Below are 21,703 nucleotides of genomic sequence, written 5' to 3'. Positions count from 1 at the left end.
CTCCCCTGCTATGTGGGAGACCTGGGTTGGATTCCTGCCCTGTGCACCCCCACAATAAAGGTATAAAAAAAGGTATATCTAAAAGATGTAAAAAGAAAGGTACAAAGTATAAAAAATTTACCTTCAATCCTTATTCCCCAATCACCTGTTCCTTTTCCTAGATGGTAACCCATGCTACTAATTTTTTGTGTATGCTCCAGAGATGGTCTGTTTACATATAACTACATATTTTTTCCACTTTCTTTATGCAAATAGCACCAAGCTATGTACAGTACTTCACACTCGGCCTTTTTCTTTTAAACTATATAATGGAGATTGTTCCAAATCAGAATATAAAGAGCTCTGTAGTAGTTCTTTGTATTTTGGAAATATTAACCCTTTTCCTGATAGGTGTGGTGGGTTTTACTTTCCTTAGGTGTCTTTCTTCCTAGAATAACATTAAATATGTATGCAATCAAGCATATCTAACTTTTCTGTTATGGCTTAAGGGTTATTAAAATTTGCTTAAGAAGTTCTCCTCCCATCCCCAGGATTATATGTATATTACTCCCTACATTTTTTTCTAGTGTTTTTATTGTCTCTATTTAAAGATATTTACATCTTTGATTGATCTAAATTTATATGCGTCTGTGGTGCAAGGTAGAGTTCAAATTTTGTTTTTGTTTCCCAGATAAATAGCTAATTATGTCAATGCTATTATTCTTAAAGAAGCTATTTATCCATTCAATATAAAATATCGCCTGTTTTATATATATAATGTGTGTGTATGCATATGCATGTGTGTGCAAATGCACACTATTTCTGAGTGTCCTCATCTCTAAAATGGGAATTAGGCTTGTGCAATGCTGGAGACAGAAAGGACAAAGCAGAGCCTCTAAGGTCCTTTACAACTTTAAGTATCTTTGTCAAGGAGGGAAAATGAATCACAGTGGGAAGGGAAGAAGACAGAAGGGGGAACGGAGCGAGGAGAAGGACAGGCGGTGGGCCTGGGGCAAGGCCGGCGTGCTCACCCCGTGGAGCTTCATGTAGAGGCCGCAGGCGTTGCACACGGGCTCGCCCTCGGCGTTGCGGCGCCACAGCGTGGTGGTGGTGGTTTGGCAGTTGGCGCAGGAGAGACCCACTCTGCGGGAGGCCGACTGCAACAGAGGACACAAATCCCTCACAGCCACATAGAAGCAGGCGTCCCCACTTGTCCTTCACGGGGAGCACCAAGGAGGGAGGCCCCCTACACGGGCAGCAGGGCCAGGTCATAACAGCCTGGGTGGGACCCTTGTGCCAGTTACAGAGGCAGACTGCCCAGTCACCTAAGCCTCTCCCAGACGTCAGTGGGAACAGTACTGCGTGGGAAAAGGAGCAGATTCTGGGACAGAAGTTCTGGCTTCTAGACCTGTCTGTGGCACTGCTTTGTTATTTGGCTACAGAGGAATAACCCAGCAAACACTGGCTGCCATTGGCAAAAAAAATCTTCTCCTAAATAGAATTGAACAGTAACTTCTGAGGAGATGCCGCAAGGTTCCCAGCTAAGGGTGGTAGGTGGGGAATTATACTATCCAAGAGCCATCAGGGTCCGGATCGGCCTTGGGACCACAAGAAAGGGATGCATCAGGGTTTATCCCCTCAGTTCCTCCCTCCCTGTTATACACAAAAGCTAGCCGGTATAGATCAAAATCAAATTACACAAAAAGAGTACTGAAACAGGAGTCAAAAATCTGGGTCCTAGTTCCAACTCCAAACTCTTCACCAGCTATGAGGCCCTAACACAAGCTGATTCATGCTTAACCTCCCTGTGCTTTCAATTTTCTCAAGCGAGTTCATGGTACATGGCAGCCTCTGGGTCAGTCTTCATTACAGGGTTGATGTGATAACGAGACATAAAAGCCTCCACTGGACTGAGAGCCAGGAGGCGTGGCTTCTGTTCCAGGTTAGAGACTGTGAATCCTTTAGTTCGTCTCAGTTCTCACTTCTGTGTAACCAAGGGGTTGAGCTAGATGGTCTGGGACATCGTAGTTCAAACTAAAGGTGGGAGAAATTACTAGGGCTCTCACCCACCCACCTAACGCCTCAACCAGCACCTTCTTTCTAAGTGCAGGTGGCTTTTGATTCCAGACAGCCCACCAAGGTGAGAGCCCCGACGCCAGCTCCCGAGAAGGGGCCGCGGTGCGCGTCTGTCCCCCAGTCCGCTGGGGCGACCCGGGACCCACTTACCAGCCGGCGCTGGGGCTTGATGAGGGGCCGGTTGATACCGTTCATCTTGTGATAGAGACCACAGGCGTTGCAGAGGTAGTGGCCCGTCCCATCGCGCCTCCACAGCGGGGTGGACATGGCCCCGCAGTTGACACACTCTCTGCCTTCCGAGAAGTCGTCAAACATATCTACTGGGTGAGGAAAACAGAAGAGAAAAAACACCGGGAGGATTCACTTTTTGGTTCATATGGAGAAATCTCATGCCTGAGAATCTAGAGATCGAAGAATAACATCTTTTCCTCAGAAGAGATGTTTCCTTCCAGAAATGGAACATGACCTTGGCCTGGCTTGGTCCTTCCTCGATCCGACCGTGGCTCCCGGAGGAGCAGATTGGTGGACCGGGCTGGGACATGGACATTTTCACCCTCAGGCCTCCCCGCCCACAGCAGGGCTCTCCCTGATCATGACAGAAGGAAATGAGGTAAAATATCTGGATTTTAGTTCCAGATCTCTCATTTAGAGCCTAAAGTCATCCAGCTCATACCTGACACTGAGGTCCTCACAGAACTTTTTCCTTTCTTTTTGTCCCTTTCCAAAATGAGATTATTTTTCCCACTGAATAAAAATATAATAAATATTTACTTTAGAAAATACCAAAATGTATAAAGAAAACAAAATGTATAGGTAATATATGTATATATGTTTATATAATCATATGTACTCTTATAACCAAAGATCACTAGTCTTAGAATTTTGTGCTAGTATATCCTTTTCGATACTTTACATATTGACATATTTTTTTCTAGTTGAATTCAAGTTTTATGAAATTTTGTTTCCCTTAATATTATATATCAAAGTATTTTCCCACATTATTAATTCTTCACCAACTCATATTAGGGCAATATAATATTCCATCATATAAATGTGGCATTATTTAACTATTAGTTAATCATCACCTGGTTTCCAATTCTTGTTTCTAAAATACTGTTTATTTTGTACACAAATCTTTGCATTTCTGATAACTCCTTAGGATTCTCTCCTAGAGTAATGATAACATCAAAGGCACTAGATTTTTTTCTAAGCCCTTGAAATTTTCAAGTTGTCCTGTAATAACACTGCACTAAAATATTTCAATAATTCGTTTCTCACATTTTAATATATCTGAAATGGGGATATGTCTCATGCGGTATCATGTTTTAACTGGCTATCTTTCTTCTTGCTTACTTGCTTCCTTTATTAACCTTGCATAAAATAAAGGTTAATCTGATTAGCAAAGTCATCTTAGAGTTGATCATACATCATAATTTACTTTCATCCATAGAAAGATGCCATCATTTGCCACTATTCTGCACACAAACACCCCTCCCTCTGTTGTCATCCTCAGCTTCCATTACAGAATATCACAACTGACAACTTGCTTTCACTCCATTTTAGTTGCCCAGGTGGGATAGGCTGGGCCAGTTTTCTTACTCCCAGTGATCTATAAATCTTGCCTGAAGTCTCAGTGACCCCTAGCTCACCACACCCCATGCAGCCTGCTTCCATCCTAACAAATTTCTATGCAAATTTGTTTGCATATCCTATGCAAACATTCTGTCACGAAACATAGCTACCCAGGTCTCCAGATCTTTCTTTCCCTCCTGCTAGAGGGAAGGGTGATTTCCTCTCCATGGGGTGGGGGGCTGGGGCCGGGGGTGTCAGCAGAGTCTGGACAAACTCTCCCACCATCAGGCTAGCCCTGTGGTTTAAGGTCGCACATTTTGCCTGCTCTGTGATCCAGCTACCTGTTCTAAGGGAACGTGTGCTGGAGACGATGAGGGGTGGCAAGCCCTACCCCCAACTCTGGGTAACCAAACAGTCATTTGCACCTGCAAACAAGTAGCTGTGTGGCCACACCAAGTAAACAGTGGGCAGGTGTGAGGGGCTATTTGCTCAGGCCAGGGAGCTGAGCATACACTGATCACAAGAGTGGCTATTTTTGCACCTGGGCCATCCTGAGAACCCTTCCACCAAGGTCAGCTGCCTTCAGAGCTGCACGTGAAACGGTGACGCTCATCCACAGTGTTCCCTCCCTGCCGGGGGAGGTGCGGACAGACCAACAACTTGTAACGCCAAAATGAAGACCACCTCCCCACCTTCATGACCCCGGGCTGCCCTTGCCTGTGACCAGGCGGACCTCTCCCTGGGCCCCAGTACCTCCCATGAGGGAACTAGAAAGGCCAGTATTCACAAAAAGGGCCTAACACAAAGTCAAAGCACTAGCCGCGTTGTCATTTTCTAGGCGTTTGCATTAAACACTAGATGGCACTACAGCCTCAAAACTGAATGAAGACGGCATTCTGGACTAAAACATGATTGGGGCTGGAACAAACATATGCAACCCTCTTTTTCTATTTTTCTTTCTTTATTATGGAAAAGTTAAACATATTCAAAAGTGGACAGATGTCACAGCACATTAAAATGAATTCATATTTATTCATCATCTAGCTTCCAGCCACTTCTGGCCAATTTTGCCTCATCTATACCTGCACCCACTTTCCTCCATCCTGGTATAAAGAAAATCCCAGACATTCTATCATTTCATTCATAAATATTTCAATATGTCAGTCTGAAAAATAGACTTATAATATCATCCTTTTAAAGATAAGCAGTCTTCTTTTCTATGTTCACATTTATCAAAAGGGCTCATATAGTCAGGTCCTCTTTTTTGGAAAGACCCCATTTGTCTTCATACTTATGGTTTTATATGTGGGGACAGAAGCCACCTACAGCAATTCTTCAGGGTCTCCTCTCTGCTAATTACTCACTTCACACAGCCTTGAGAACGCGACACAGGTTTGCCTTAGAAACTCCTTCCTGCTAGCACATACATTATGTATTCAAGCAACCACTTGGGGCCAGGTAAAGGCACTGGAGGTTGGCAAATATGCATTTATCACCAATAAATATTTACTGAGCATCAGGTTGTTGCCCCAGGAGCTGAGAGGGAACCTGCTCTCACAAAGTTAATGATCTCGTTGGGGAAATCGGACCCGAATATCAATAATGAGTAATAGTACTACTCAATTCCTTTTCGGAACACACTGAGTTGGGGATTTGGGTGGCAGGCATGACTCGGGTCCAATAGCAGAGGGCGGAAGTCCGACCGGGCCACGGGCTGGATGAAATCATCAGGTGCTATAATAAGAGCCGCAGGACGGATCAGACCACACTTCATGAAGGCATCCAGCCAGATATCCTCATCTACACACAGTCCATCACCACCTCCAAATCTACAGAAGTTTCCATATTTTCTACCACAAAATCCCGCTACAACATCTGCTCAGTGAAATGCTATACAAAATTTTAAATGATTATCACAAAGACGATGTCTTCATACAGGAAAATGCTTACCCTTAATTTAAATGAAAAATGCAGTCCACAGCCGGGCATACGCCCTATGATGGCACCCAAGTCCACCAGGAAGAACCTTTTGTTAGGGTACTTAAATTGTGAGGACTTTTCCTTTAAAAACATACCATTTCTCACATCATAATTGCCTATTTTAAAAAATCTGATAAAAAATGGAAACAAAAACAAAGTCTGATCACCCTGAGCAGCAACCAATCCATAATGGGGAAGGGATTATTTTACCCGTTTACAGTTGACACGTGTATTTTTCTTCCCTTGGACTAAAGAATAGAGAGGACGAAGTTCAAACCCTGCTGCTTAGCACCTACTCTGGGGGAAGTGGGGGTGAAGGGCTGGGAGCCCAAACGCAATAACATCCTGTGTGAACCCTGATAACACGGGCCTCTTATTCTTTCATTAGAAATGCACCATGCTGGACTTCCGGAGGGCAAACGGGCAGCAGTGGGCAGCAGGTGCACGGTGGCCTCTGACTTCTGAGAGCACCACCCAGGGCTGGGCATCACGGGAACCAGCCCCATCACTTAGGCAGCAGTGGGAATCCAACTCTAGGAAGTGGGCTAAAGCCTTACCCCATATTCAGAGGGAAGACTTGTAATAATAGTTGTAAAGCACTTTGCAAATAAGAGGGAAAACTTACAACAATGGCTGTAAAGTGCTTTGCAAACACCAAATGCGATAACCGTGATGGATTATTGTTAACAGGCTGGGGTGAGAAGGGTTGGGGGGTGGGGAAGGCCAGGGACAAACCTTTGTGCTGAGTTGGGGTGGTGGTGGAGGGGGCTAAATAAAAGAACTAGGAGACTTGGGAATCTGACCTTTCCTCAAACCATTGAGGCCATGATCAGAATTGTATATGGCTCTCAGAATTAGCCAAGTTTGAGAATGCAGTTAGGGGAAACTGGCAGTGAGACTGACAGTTCATTCTTGACAAAGCCTCAAAGTTGCGGTTCATGGGAAATATTAATTAACATCCATTTTAGCAATCAAAAGTACGCCTCCCTCCTGGCCCATGCACTTCCCAAACAAACAAAAAACCAAACCAAACAAAAATTCAACAAATGGTGATGCAATAAGGGGATACTCACATGGAAAAAGAATGAAATGTGGCCCCTGCTGTACAGCATGCAAAGAAAAAAATGGGGAGAACTCCTCCTTTCCATTCCGGGCTTACACTTACAAAAAAAAATGTTCTTAACCCCCCCCCCCCCCCCCCCCGTTTTTTGAAAGGAAAACAAATTCAGCCTGATTTCTTAGGCATCTAATTGAATATGCATATTCTTTGAAACTAAAGCAAACTGCTTCGACCCAAGTCTCTAAAAGAAAAATGTGGGCTAGGAGGTGGAAGGATCCCACTCCTACTTCCATACAGAGAACTGAGGCAATCAAGAGGCAAGGGCTTTCCCCATACCTGCTCCACCCAGCTTGGGGAACCCATCCCCTGTGCTCTCTGTTCTGGAGGGGAGGCTGGGCTGGGAGCGAGAAAAGCAGAAGAGGAAGGACGGGGAAAGGAGGAGGAGGAAGAAAGGAGAATCAATGAGACAGGACTCCTGGCAACCCCTTCTGGGCACTGCCCCCAAACTGGATTTGTCCTTTGACTGCAAACCAAATCAGAAGAGACCCTCTGCAGCGGCTCCGGTGGACAGACACTGCCGATTGTGTGCCAGGCTGTCAGGTCAGTGCCACATATGAAGCGGGTCCTCCCCGGGCACCATCAACTCTGCTGCAGAGTTACACCTCACACCTTCTCTCTCGAGGGGCTCACTCTACTGAGCAAACCTGGGTCTTGAGCCAGAGCCTGCTTTGGAGAGACCCTACCCTTCACCCCCACATGTAGAGTTTACCCATTTTCATTTTCTCCATTATTTCTTCCATGTAACCCAAGCATTTGCCATGTATCTGCTACACCTGCCTCTATAGCCAGTGTTGGGCATAAGGTTATATTAGACAAAACTAGGGCAAAATCTCTGTCCAAAGTTGTTTTGGTCTAGCTTGGGGTACAAAGCTCAAACAATTACATTAAAACGTGACAAATTTCAAAGATGCCTGGACTTTTACCACCAGCCCTCATCCTTCTACTCCTTCCTAACTTCAATTGTCCTACAACTCTACAATCTATTTGGGGTGTGAAGACACAAAATACAGGGACAAAACTGAGAAAGACCTTATGCCCAGGGAGGCTATTCAATGCCCAACCCCACACTTTAGGAATCAAAGGAGATTCAGGTGGAGGGTTCCTGGGAAAGACAAGACTTAAGCTAAGGCAAGGGGCATGAGAAGGGAGAGGAACCGCCAGGCAGGAGAAATAAACACCCAGAGGACCTCCCCTGGGGAACCAAAGGGGCTTCAGGAACAAAATCCCCAGCCCCACCCAAATGTGCCTTGCAGATCCCCAGCCCCATGTCCCATCCAAAGTTCACCAGAGTTTGTGCCTAGATTTCCTGACAGGCTGAGCTGGGCCTGATCTGTCAGTGGGGCTGGCGCCTGGGGCTGGGGCATGAGAAGCAAACAAATCCTGAGGTTTTCCTGGCAGTCCTTGAGCCTTTAGTCTGCTGGGCTTTGTCAGGCTTGGGCAGACGCCTGTGACAGGAGGCCTGAGGGAAGGCCAGAGACAGCTCAAGCACTGCTCAGGTCTGCAAAGATTAAAGCACCTATTTTGGAAGCCCCTGAATAGAAGTGTTACTGCGAGGCCTTCTTGAAGTCACCCTTTGGAGTCTAGGGACTGCTTCTGAGTGCTAAAGAACAAGATGATTGGCATTGACCTAGGAGCCTGGCTTCTGGCCACAGGTAGGAATAAAAGAATGTTACTCAGATTTTAAAAAGTACAAACAAGCCAGAAAGTTCTGAAAGGAAGAAAAATCACCAAAAACAATTTGAAAGTAAGGGAAGAAAAAGGAGGGAGGGAAGGAAAAAAGGAGAGAGGAGATAAAGATGAGGTTAAAGAGCAAATGATAAATGATAATCTCTTAATATACTAACAGGTTTTACAAATTACAATGAGAAAGATAAAAAATGAATACTCCAAAAGACAACCATCTATCTCCCTATCATCAAAGAAATCATGGAAAAGTCCATCTTTTCCTTTCTGTGGTCCAATCGCCCCTCCCTTGAAGGTCCAAAACCTCCCAATGTGGGCACCTATTGGGATGATTAGCACCTGCCTGTGCGCATAGTAGGATCAGAGTGTGAGGCTGGCCCAGGAGAGGAGAGGCAATGCATGCCATGTAAATGTGGTTTAGAAATGCGAGGTCTTGCCCAGGGCCACAGTTAGTAAATAGCAGAGGTGGGATTTGAATCCAGGCCACAGGCTACTCTCATAACTTCAGGCCTGGGGTCCCACAGCCATCTGCCTGCAGATGCCTTTACTATATTGGAGGGGGGCGCCAATTCTTCCCCCAAGTGCAAGAGCAGGTAGAGTCTGCATGAATAGTTAAAAAAAATCAGTCCATGAAAGATAGTTGAGGGTCACAAGGTAACATGTAAGCAGTGAGGGGAACAAGAAGTCCAGGAACACAAGCTCTGTTTTGCCTCTTTATGTGATTATGGGAAACTCTTCCAAGGCATATGCATTTCGTTCAATGCTCTTCGGAACACCAGCGGGTAAATGCTGCATAGACTGGAATCTTTGTGAAGATCAGGATTTGAGATAATCTACAATCTCCATATTTAGGGATAGAATCAATAGCCTAAAGATTTCTCCTTAAAATGCAGGGTCACTCACTAGCTCCAGAAGAAATTTCTTTGTGTCCTACAATTCAAATTTGATCCTCAGCAATGATTACATCATGGATCTCCAAATTGTGCATAGTTGGTCCCTCAAGGATAAAGACTGCTATATTGCCAATAAAGTAATGAGGAATTATGCACCAAGTATATGATTTTGTTTGCTAAATTTGGAAATTAAACATACATGGACTCCCAGAGGTGGGTGCCATGACCCATCCCACCTATGATCTAGAGGCTAGGACACCATTTTAAAAAGTGTAGCTTTTCCTCCTTTGGAGAATGCCTGTATTCATCTTCCTTCAAGCTTTGTGCTAAAGTTTTGAGCTGTTAAAAAAAAAAAAAGTAGGTATATGGAGGAACTTCCAGGGAAGATAGCAGAATAGGGAGCTCCAGGACTCACATCTCCTCCATAACAGCTGCTGGACAGCCAGGAACAGTTTGAAACAACTTTTCTGGGGTGCCAGAGGCCAGAGTAGCATGGTACAATATTCAGATAAGAGTAGAAGGGAGAAGCTGAGAAACTGAAGTAAAGAAGTATGAGTAACTTGCTCTGCAGTGGCTACTGGCACCCATCCCCCATTCTCAAGGTGGGCTGCCTTGAGGTCCAGTTCCTGACTGGCTGCTGTAGATGGAGAGGGATGCAGAAGTTCTTTTCCCCAAGAATGGTGGATGGGGGACACCTCCAAGCAGTGATCACTGCTTTTGATTGGTGAATTCAGATCACTAGGTCCCAGATCTGAGCTGCTGTTTCAACCAGCCTGCCCCAGAAAGCAATGGAAGCACCACTGCTTCAACCCTGCCCCTGAGAAAGACAGAGCTGGTAGAGGTTTACAGACAGAATTCCTCCTTAGGGCTTTGTGGATCAGTTTGCCGAAAAGCACCATCTGCTGGATAGGCAAGGAAAGCACAGCTTAGGGGAGTCTTCAAAAAGGCCTCTGGCGTCTTTCCTGACCATCTCCCCAGGGCTCCTTAGAGCCGGTCTATACTCCCTTCACAGGTCACTGGGCATATTTTGGCTAGGAAATACTGACTTGGTAAAGCCCTCTCTGGGGTGACACTCCTCCCAGAATTTGCCCGCCAGGCAAAAGCAGCCTCAGGAAATGAAAGACATGCAAAAAAGACTATAGAGGCAAAAAAACAAAAACAAATAGAACAGATCCTTCAAGGTGAAACAATTGCACAAACAGTGCAATCTTAAAAATCGTGCCAAATAATTGGGGCTAGAATCAGGTGAAGGAAAATGCTGAAAAAATCTGATGAGATAAACACAGGCTATTCTAAATATTTAGAATAAGTTGAACCAAGTGTCAAAGAAAAGCTTTAACACGAAGTCAATCAACAATAAAACTCTAAGCAACAGAGAGAATCTGATCTACAGAATAAACTTATTAAGAAATCAGATTCCTAGGCATCAGCACAAAATTATAAGCCATACTAAGGAACAGAAAGTTGCAGTCAGAAGAACAAATTAAAACTTTTGAGGAGACACAGAATTTTTAAAAAGTAATCAGTAGTCTTCAAACAAATATCCTAAACCAATTTCAAGGAGATGAAGGAAGATATAACTAAGGAGATAAAGGATTTTATGAAGACATTGGGTGCACATAATAATTTCAAAGCATGCAAAAACTATAACAAAACTTAAAGGAATAAAAGGCACAAAAGAAGCAATTTAAAATACATTAGAGGCATACAACAGCCAATTTGAAGAGGTAGAAGAAAGAATCAGCAAATTAGAAGACAGGACAATAGAAATCTTACAGACAGAAGAACAGACAGAGAAAATAACGAGAAAAAATTGAGCAGGGTCTCAGGGATTTCAATGACAGCACAAAGCAAACAAATATATGCATCCCACATGTCCCAGAAGGAGGAGAGAAGGAAAAAGGAGCAAAAGGAATATTTGAGGAAGTAATGGCTGAAAATTTCCCAAACTCTTATAAAAGACATAAATAGACATGTCCAAAAAGAGCAACGTACCCCAAACAGGATATATCTGAATGGACCTATTCCAAGACACATACTAATCAGAATGTCAAATGCCAAAGATTAAAAGTGTATCTTGTAAAACAATTTATCATTTTTAAAGGGAACTGCAATAAGTGCTGATTTCTCATCAGAAACCATGGGGGCAAGAAGCAGTGGTATGATATAATTAAGGTATAGAAAAAGAAAAACTGCAAACCAATAATTCTATATCAGGCAAAACTGTCCTTCAAAAATGAGGTAGGGGGGATAACTCCGAGCAGTGATCACTGCTTTTGATTACTGAATTCAGATCACTAGGTCCCAGATCTGAGCTGCTGTCCTTGGTGGTGGCAATGGTGGCACAGTGGCAGAGTTCTTGCCTGCCATGATGGAGACCCAGGTTTGATTCCTGGTGCCTGCCCATACAAAAAAAAAAAAAGAGGGAGAGTTTAAAATACTCACAGATAAACAGAGACTGAGAGAGTTCATCAATAAGCAACCTGCCCTACAAGAAAAATTAAAGGGAGTTCTGCAGGCTGAAAGGAAAAGACAGAAGAAAGAAGCTTGAGGAGAGTGCAGAAATAAGATTATCAATAAGAGTAACTATAAAGAAAAAAAGAGAGATAAAATAAGATATAATATATAAAAACCAGAGAGTAAAATGGTTGATGGAAGTATTACCTTTACAGTAACAACACCGAATATTAATGGATTAAACACCCCAAACAAAAGACAGAGAATGGCAAAATGGATAAAAAAGTATAATCCAACTATATGCTGTCTATAAGAGACTTATACCCAAAGACACAAATAGTTTGAGATTGAAAGGTTGGAAAAAGATATTCCACACAAACATTAACAAAACATTGCGAGGGTAGTTGTACTACTGGGTAATAAAATAGACTTCAAATGCAAAAAATGTTATAAGAAACAAAGAAGGACACTATATATTAACAAAAGCGGCAATCCACCAAGAAGAAATAATAATCATAAATATTTATGCACCTAATCAGGGTACCCCAATACATGTGAGGTGAACACTGGTGACAATGAAGGGAGAAATAGACACCTCTACAATAATAGTTGGGGAAGCTAGCATCGTATTCAATGATGAAATACTGAAAGTTTTTCCTTTAAGATCTGGAACAAGGTAAGGATGCCCACTGTCACCAATAATATTATTCAACATTGTGCTTCTAGCTAAAGCTGTTCGATAAGAAAAAGAAATAAAAGGCATCCAAATCGGAAAGGGAGAAGTAAAATTTTCTCTATTTGCAGAAGATACGATCCTATATATAGAAAGTCCAGAAAAATCAATAAAAAAGCTATTAGAGCTAATAAACAAGTTCAGCAAAGTGGCAGGATACAAGGTCAACACATAAAAACCAGTAGTGATTCTATACACTAGTAATCAGCAACCTGAGGAAGAAATCAAGAGAAAATTTCCATTTATAATAGCAACTAAAAGAATCAAATATTGTGGAATAAATTTAACCAAGGATGTTAAGGACTTGTACAGAGAAAATTACAAAACATTGTTAAAAGAAATTAAAGAAGACCTAAATAAATGGAAGAACATATCGTGTTCATGGATAGTAAGACTAAATTTAATCATTAAGATGTCGGCTCTGCCCAAAGCAATCTACAGCTTCAATACAATCATAATCAGAATTCCAATAGCCCATTTTGCAGAAATGGAAAAGCCAATTATCACATTTACTTGGAAGTGTAAGCTGTCCAAATAGCCAAAAAATGCCTTGAAAAAAGAAGTCTGAGTTGGAGAACTTTGACTCTTGATTTTAAAGAATATTACACAATTACAATGTGTAATGAGATGTCTATTTCTCCCTTCATTGTCACCAGTGTTCACCTCACATGTATTGGGGTACCCTGATTAGGTACATAAATATTTATGATTATTATTTCTTCTTGGTGGATTGCCGCTTTTACAAAGATAGATACATTGACCAATGGAATCAAATTGAGAATTCAAAAATAGACCCTCACAAATAGTAATTGCTAATTGACAAGGCAGTCAGGTCCACTCAATTGACACAGAATTATCTATTCAACAAATGGTCCTGGGAGAACTGCATATCCACATGCAAAGAATGAAAGAGAACCCCATGATACCCTGCACAAAAATTAACTCAAAAATGGATAAGATACCTAAATATAAGAACCAGGTCCATAAAATTCCTTCAAGCATCTTCATAATCTTGTGGTAGGCAATGATTTCTTAGACTTTACACCGAACGCACAAACAAAGAAAGAAAAAACGGATAAATGGGACTTCCTCAATATTAAAAACTTTTATGCTTTTGTCAAGAAAGTAAAGGCAGCCTGCTCAATGGAAGAAAATATTTGGAAACCACATATCCAATAAGGATTTAATATCCAGAATATATAAAGAAATCTTAAAACTCAACGATAAAAAGACAATTAAAAAAATGGGCAAAAGGCTTTAATAGATATTTTTTCTGAAGAGGAAATACAAATAGCTAAAAAGCACATAAAAATGCTGAACATCACTACCTATTAGGGAAATGCAAATAAAAACCACAATGAGATGTCATTTCACACCTACTTAAATGGGCACTATTTAAAAATCAGAGAACTACAAGTATTGGAGGGAATGTAGAAAAATACAAATACTCATTGACTGCTGGTGGGAACATAAAATGGTACAGCCACTATGGAAGACAGCTCGGCAATTCCTCAGAAGTTAAATACAGAATTACCATGCAATCTGGCAATCCAGTGCCGAAGTATATACTCAGAAGAACTGAAGGCAGGGACTCGAACAGACATTTGCACACTATTGTTCACAGCAGCATTATTCACAGTCACCAAAAGATGGAAGCAACAAGTGCCCATCAACTGATGAATGGATAAACAAAATGTGGATATAATTGTACAATGGAATATTATTCAGCTATAAGAAGAAACGAAGTCCTGATGCATGCAACAACATGAATGAACCTACAAGACATTATGTTGAGTGAAATGAGCCAAACACGAAAGGACAAATATTATATGATCTCACTGATATGAACTAATTATAATGAGCAAACTCATAGAGTTAAAATCTGGAATATAGGTTATTAGGAGATAGAATGGGGTGGAGAATGGGGAGCTGATGCTTAATTTGTATAGAATTTCTATTGAGGTTGATTGTGAATGTTTGGAAATGGATAGCAGTGGTGGTAGCACATTATTATTATTATTATTTTATATTTTTTACTGAGATATCTTCGTGTACCATACAGTCTATCCATAGAACCAATGGCTCACCATATCATCACATAGCTGTGTATTCATCACCATGATCATTTTTAGAACATTTGCATTACTCCAGAAAAAGAAAAAAGAAAGACCCCATACTTTCCATACTCCTTTCCCCTCCCTCTCACTGACCACTAGTATTGCAATCTACCCCATTATTTTTTATCCCTTATCCACCTCCCCATTATTTATTCTTTTGTCCTTATTTTTTTACTCATCTGTCCATACCAGGGAGCATTAGTCACAAGGTTTTCACAATCACATGGTCACACTGTAAAAGCTAAATAGTTATACAATCATCTTCAAGAATCAAGGCTACTGGAATATATTTCAATAGTTTCAGGTATTTCCTCCCACCTATTCTAAAATCCAAAAAAGGGATATCCACATAATGCATAAGAATAACCTTCAGAATAACCTCTTGACTCTATCTGAAATCTCTTAGCCACTGAAACTTTATTTTGTCTCATTTCTCTCTCCCCCCTTTTGGTCAAGAAGGCTTTCTCAATCCTGTGATGCCAGGTCCTGGCTCATGGTCCTGGGAGTCATGTTCCACATTGCCAATGGGATTGACACCCCGGGAGTCATGTTCCACTTAGGTGGGGAGGGCAGTGAGTTCATCACCGAGTTGGCTTAGAGAGAGGCCACATCTGAGAAAAAAAAAGATGTTGTGATTATAAGTAGGCATAATTATAAGTAGGCTGAGCCTCTCCTTTGCAGGAATAAGTTTCACTGGGGCAAGCCCCAAGATCGAGGGCTTGGCCTGTTAAATTCGTTGTCCCTACTGCTTGCAAGAGTATCAGCAATTCCTCGGTGGGGAAGTTTAATATTTCCTCCTTTCTCCCCAGTCCCTCAAGGGGACTTTGCAAATACTTTTTTGTTCTCTGCCCAAATACACGGGGCTGTGTTGGGATATCACACTAACTTGTACAAACCAATAAGATTTTACTCCCTATTCAAGATTTCATGCAATTATGGTGTGGTAGCACATTATTGTGAGTATAATTAACACTGCTGAATTATGTTTGTGAATATGCTTGAAATGAGAAGTTATGAGTCATGTATATTTCTAGAAGGAAAGTAAGGAGACAAAAATGGGTCTGTATAACACAAGTGAACCCTTTGGTGTTTAATAGTACAAATATAAGAATGTTCTTTCACGAATTATAACAAATATACAACACTATTACAAGATGTTAATAATAAGGTGATAGATGGGAAATGTAAACTATGGACTATAGTCAACAGTAATATTTTTATATTCTTTCATTAATTCTAACAAAAGGAATCACACTAATTCAAAGTGTCAACAATAGGGGACTATATGGGAACATTTTATATTTTACATGACTTTTCTGTCAACATACAATGTCTATAATTTAAAAAATAACAAAATACTAAGTGAGATAAACCAGACACAAGGTATTACATATTGTACGTCATAAAGTGTAAATATAAATAAATTTATATAGAATTTGGTTAGTGGTTATGTAGGACCGGGGAATGATAGGGATTGAGACTCTCCTTAGTAATCACGAAGGGGTATGGGTTTTTATTTTTGAAGTAATGAAAATATTCTAAAATTGATTGTGGTAATAAATGCACAACTCTATGATTATACTAAAATCCACTCGTTGTATACTTTGGATGGACTACATGGTATATATATCTCTATAAAACTGCTTAAAAAAAAAACAAAGTAGGCATATGAACAAAGAAAAGGGAATACCCAAAGATTGTGTTGGGTTTTAAATTTCTATTTTTTCTATTTTTCTATCAACTTTTCATAAAGTTGATAATTTGTTCTTAGGACAATTTTTTAAAAATATGTTGTTTCGCCTAGCGCTGCCCAGTCGCCTCCTCATCCTCCTTTGGCTTCCCTTGGTGTTCAAGGAGGACCACTGTTGGGCTCCTACCCTCCTTCTTTCTCCCATCCATTCCAAGTAGATGAGCAGTTACGAGTCTTCCCTACGGGACTTCAGAAAGATACTGTGGGGGCTAAGAATAGTCAGAGTAGAGAGGGAGCCTGGGTGGCGAGAGACTGCTGTGTCTACAGGCCCCGATACCTTCCAGCCCTGCACCCTCCCAATACCTGGGAACAAGTGGCTCCCTCCTCTTTTTCTGACCACCACCAGGGCTGACTAGCATGGCCACATATCATCCCAAACAGCATGCTTCTAAGTGAAAAAGGACAGCTTACCAATTATACTACCACATCAGACTTAAAGCCTGGACACGTGGTTATCCTCAGGCTGACCTCCAAATGCGAGCCTACATCCCTGACAAATGTGCTCCCTTTGCGATCCTCTTTACTCCCTCATATTCAACCAGGCAATCCTGTTCGCCAGAGAGGGGCACAAAATTGCACAGAATGTGAGGGGCCCAAGTGGGCCACCAACAACTCGTAACTCCCTGGTCTTCAGGCTGATGGCTTTAGGATGACTGACAGCCTGGAGCCCTGAGAGGGATCAGCGGTTGAAGAACTAGACTCTAGAGACCAAACCCAAAGTCTGCCTTTCCTTCTCTGAATACTGCCTCGTTTAGTTACTAAATGGGGTTAGTGCTAAACTATCCCCTAATGGGTCCCTGTGTGTTCACTTATCTCAATGAAGACTAAGAGGCTCCTGGAGGGAGGGGTCACACAGTCCTAAAATCCAGAGGTGTCAATTCCCAGCCCATGAACTCCAAAAAAAATCCAGAGGTGACAATTGGACAAGTTCAGTGCACTCCAGAGGAAGAAACCAAGGCCCAGAGCCATAAGTGATTCATCTAAAGCCCTACATGCATTACGTGACGTGATCCATGTTCTTTCCAGCCACCAAACTGCCTCTGCAGCTGTATCATCCCATCTGCAATGTTCTGCACACAGCAGATCAGATTTTAACAAAATCCATTGCCCTGAAGGGTCTCCTGAGACAGTAGTAATGCCAGTAGGATGAGCTGAATCTGCTGGCTCTGCTCCTGGGCCTATTGACTGGCCACTGATATACTGTGTTCCTGGACACATGATAATTTGATAGGAGAGAGCTGTCTACGCAGGGCCAGAGGCTCTTATACACATCATGTGTGCATATATAATTATAGACAATATATGTATATATGCATGTATGTATATAGGAAAGTACACCATGTTGCATTGAAAACCACCCATTAAATCCATATAGCTTCTTGCTTGCTATAAATTGCTCTAATAATTCACTGAAAACAAAAAACAAAAGGATAAAAAAGAAAAAGGAAATATTTATTATTAAGATGTTTATTTAAAATAGTGGAAACAGCCCAAATATTCAAATAGAAGGGAATGGGGAAGAAGATTAAGTTGCAGTAAAAAAATAGAAAAAAAAATAAGAAAAAGTTTAGTTCATTAAAAAATGACAACTACATGGATTATTTTCTCAAAAATTTTTCCCATAACACTGTTTAAATTCATTAAATAATCAGTATGTTACATAAGCATCACTGCACAGGTATCTGAGGTTAGGAGATGTCCAATTAATTTCTTTAATTTCCTGGGACACTTTCATTCAAAACAACAAAACAAAGTGCCTTCTCTGCCTTGGGCCAACAGGGGCTCAAGTTATGGGCACCAAATTATTCCTCCTAACCCACAGAAGGAAAGAGAAAGCCTTCCCACAACTATGCAGGACCAGCAAGTGTGCAGATATAAATTAGAGTTTATCAAAAGCTTCCTGCCAGAATATATAAAGAAATCCTGCAACTCAGCAATAAGAAGACAACAAAATTTTAAAATGGGCAAAAGACTTAAGTAGATGGTTTTCCAAAGAGGAAATAGAAATAGTCAAAAAGCACATGGAAAGATGCTCAACATTACTAGCTATTAGGGAAATGCAAACCAAAACCACAATGAGATACACCATTTCATTGTGGTGTATCTATTAAAAAAAAATTAAAAGTGTTGGAGAGGATTTGGAGAAACAGGGACACTTACTCATTGTAGGTGGGAAGGTAAAATGGTGCAGCTGCTGTGGAAGACAGTTCGGCAGTTCGTCAGAGAGCTAAGTATAGAATTACCATATGACCCAATAATCCCACTACTAGGTATATACCCAGAAGAATTGAAAGCAGGGACTCAAACAGATACTGGCACACCATTGTTCATAGTGGCACTATTTGTAATTGCCAAAAGAAGGAAGCAACAAGTGTCCATGAACTGATGAATGGATAAACAAAATGTGGTAAATACATATGATGGAATATTATTCAGCTGTAAAAAGAAATGAAATCCTGATGCATGCAACTGCACGGATGAACCAGGAGGACATAATGTTGAGTGAAATAAGTCAGACATAAAAGGACAAATATTGTATGACCTTACAATTATAAAACAGTCACAGAGTTAGAATCTAGACTATAGCTTACCAGGGAACAGAGTGGGGGTAAAGAATGGGGAGCTGATGCTTAATTTGTGCAGAATTTCTACTTAGGATGATTGTAAATGTTTGGAAATGGATAGTGGTGGTGGTAGCATATTATTGTGAATGTAATTAACAACATTAATTATATATGTGAATGTGGTTAAAAGCAGAAATTTTAGTTAAATGTTGCTAGAACAAAAATTAAAAGATAAAACATAGGACTGTATAACATCATGAACCCTACTGTACATATGGATTTTGGTGGTTAAAAGCACAAATATAAAAATGTTCTTCCATGAATATAACAAGTGTACACACTAATACAAGGTGTTACTAATAAGGTGATATATGGGAAAAAAATACACCTAATGTCAACAATGGACTAGAGTTATTAGGACAATTTTAATATTCTTTCGTCAGTTGTAACAAAGGTACCACACTAATGTAAAGTGGCAAGGATAGGGGATTTATGGGAACACTGTAATTTTTACATGATTTTTCTGTAAACCTACAACTTCTCCAATTAAATTTTTTTTCTTAAAAGCTTCTTGCCAATCACACTGTAGACAGAGTCCAGTGAAGATCGTGGCCCCCAGAGTTCCTGGTTGTGGCAGCATCTCTGACTCAGTCATCTGAATAGGCCCTGGGAGTAAGGGGTGTGGGGAAATGAGTACTCTGGGCCCTGATGGAGAGTGTGACATGGTCTTGGTCCATGAGAAGGACAATTTGGCAATTTCTTATAAAAATTAAAACATTTATGCCACTTGATCCAGAAATTCCACCTCCAGGAATTTATCCTACAGATGAATGTACTGGCACTTGTATACAATGGTTTAGGTACAAGGATATTTGTTGTGGGATTTTTTACAATAGTGAGGAGTAAAAACACAACTTATATGTACGTTAATAAGGGACTGAAGATCTTTATGTACTGCTATATCTTGATTTCCAAAATAGCTGTGATGTTTTAAAAGCACGGAATGTAACAGTGCGTATGGTACTCTATTGCCAAAGGAAAGAAGAATCTATACATGGATCTGTTTACATTTACAATATGTGCCTCTAGGAAGAGAGACAAGAATCTGATACCGGTTGCTTTTGGCAAAGCATCTTGACAGCTCAGAAATACCTTTTACTATATGCTCTTTTCTCCCCACCCTCCCACCCCACTGCCTTGGGCAGGCTCCAGGACTCGAACCTGGGTCTCCCGTATAGCAGGCAAGAATTCTGCCACGGAGCTACTGTTGCACCACCCTATATGCTCTTTTATACCTTTTGAATACTGAACTAGGTGAATTTATTTTCTATTTGTGGTACTTATTTTAAATGTTACATAAAAAAAAAAAAATGCCACAACTAGCGCCACCCACTGCTTCGCATAGCACTTAAAGCCTAGCAAATTCCATTTTCTGATTTTGACATAAAATCATCTATCTCTTATCATTTTCCAAAGCAGTTTCCCAGTCTTCTTGCATTCCTCACGCTGCTGACCCCTCCCATCTCTCACAGCACCCCAGCTCTCGCCCCAAGGAGCTACCCAGGGGGTACAATGGCACACCAGCCCTAGCTCCCAGCAGGCTCAGGTCCCAGCCCCAGGTGGAACTGGTTTGGCTTCTATTGCTCAATTGTACACATGCACATGGCTGGCCAGTTTAGTCCTTGTTCCATTTATTAATCAGGAAAGAGCTTTGGCAAGGACTCCTATCAAGGGCTCTTACAGCTCTCTGGCCATTTGAGGAGATTTAAATCAGGCCAATCTGGGCCCGTTCGACTCCAGCCCCTCTACGGCTTGTTGCAGGCTGGCAGGATGGAAAGGAAATACCGAACAAATTGCCAGAGCTGCTCCCTCAGGGGCTGAGACAATGGATCTAGAGGGAAAAAGCTTTTCCTTCCAGGCAAGCAGCCATCAAGAGGAAATGATTTCCCTTTCACCCCGTGGAATGGCAGCAGCCAGCCAGCCAGCTCGGGAGATTTATGGAGATATACCGTGACCTCTTTATTGCCCTGAATGTTAGGGACACATTTCAGGGGAGATTTACGCCTTTCAGAAGGGGAGGGGAGCAAGGTGTAGAAATGTATTCATGGGGACTGCTGCTTCCCTGTTAAGGGTTTCTTGGGGATTACTTAATTAAATCAAGGTGAAGCGCCAATCGCCAGCACATTACATCTGCTTCTCCTGCTAATCCTGACAGTTACACTGCAAGCTTTTACAATAAAACATGGAATCTAAGGAGAGTTGAGAGAGCCCTGTTTAGCTTCAAATATGGTTAATATAAAACTAAGCAAAAAATAAGGGTGAAAGCCCAGATTGGCAGGGATGAGAGACGATGCCTCCCTAGCAATGGCTCCTGAGGCGGGGTGCATACTTTACCTCCCAAGGTCTCACGATCTTTTTGCACAATAAGTAAAAGTGGTTTAGACCAAATGATCTAGGTCCTGCCTAGTTTGAAAATTATCCAGGCTAGTATGTGATTGAACAATAACTCTATAAATTACTGTGCAACATGGATATATATATGTCCTTTGTCATATATGATATAACACACACACACATATATATATATAGTCTTTTGCTTTGTGAAGCTGCAGAAGCTTTTCTTCAAAGAAAATTTTATTTGAGGAAGCCAGCATAGAAAGACACAGAAACGCTGCTGCTCTGGTGAAAAGACGGCTCAGGATGCCAGACAAGCTCGACTTACAACAACCCACCTCCACACCCATCCCACAACATCCACATGCACACACCCCAAGGTGCC

General features: G+C 41.5%; 1 protein-coding gene across 2 annotated transcripts in view; it reads right to left on the bottom strand.

The window, feature by feature from the left end:
• The window catches only part of GATA4 (GATA binding protein 4), a 52,473-nt gene that overhangs the window by 9,753 nt on the left and 21,017 nt on the right, over window positions 1-21,703 (bottom strand). Inside the window, exons 2-3 of one of the 2 annotated variants that reach the window (XM_077152973.1) lie at window positions 2,206-2,375; window positions 1,011-1,136 (exon numbers count right to left, since the gene is read on the bottom strand). In XM_077152973.1, the coding sequence (XP_077009088.1) occupies window positions 1,011-1,136; window positions 2,206-2,375 (296 nt within the window). The remainder of the gene's footprint in view (window positions 1-1,010; window positions 1,137-2,205; window positions 2,376-21,703) is intronic. The other variant, XM_077152974.1, reaches the window with a different exon arrangement.

This window comes from Tamandua tetradactyla, chromosome 3 (genome assembly GCF_023851605.1).
Source record: "Tamandua tetradactyla isolate mTamTet1 chromosome 3, mTamTet1.pri, whole genome shotgun sequence".
Taxonomy (NCBI): Eukaryota; Metazoa; Chordata; class Mammalia; order Pilosa; family Myrmecophagidae; genus Tamandua; species Tamandua tetradactyla.
This window is presented reverse-complemented; position numbering and strand designations above follow the sequence as displayed.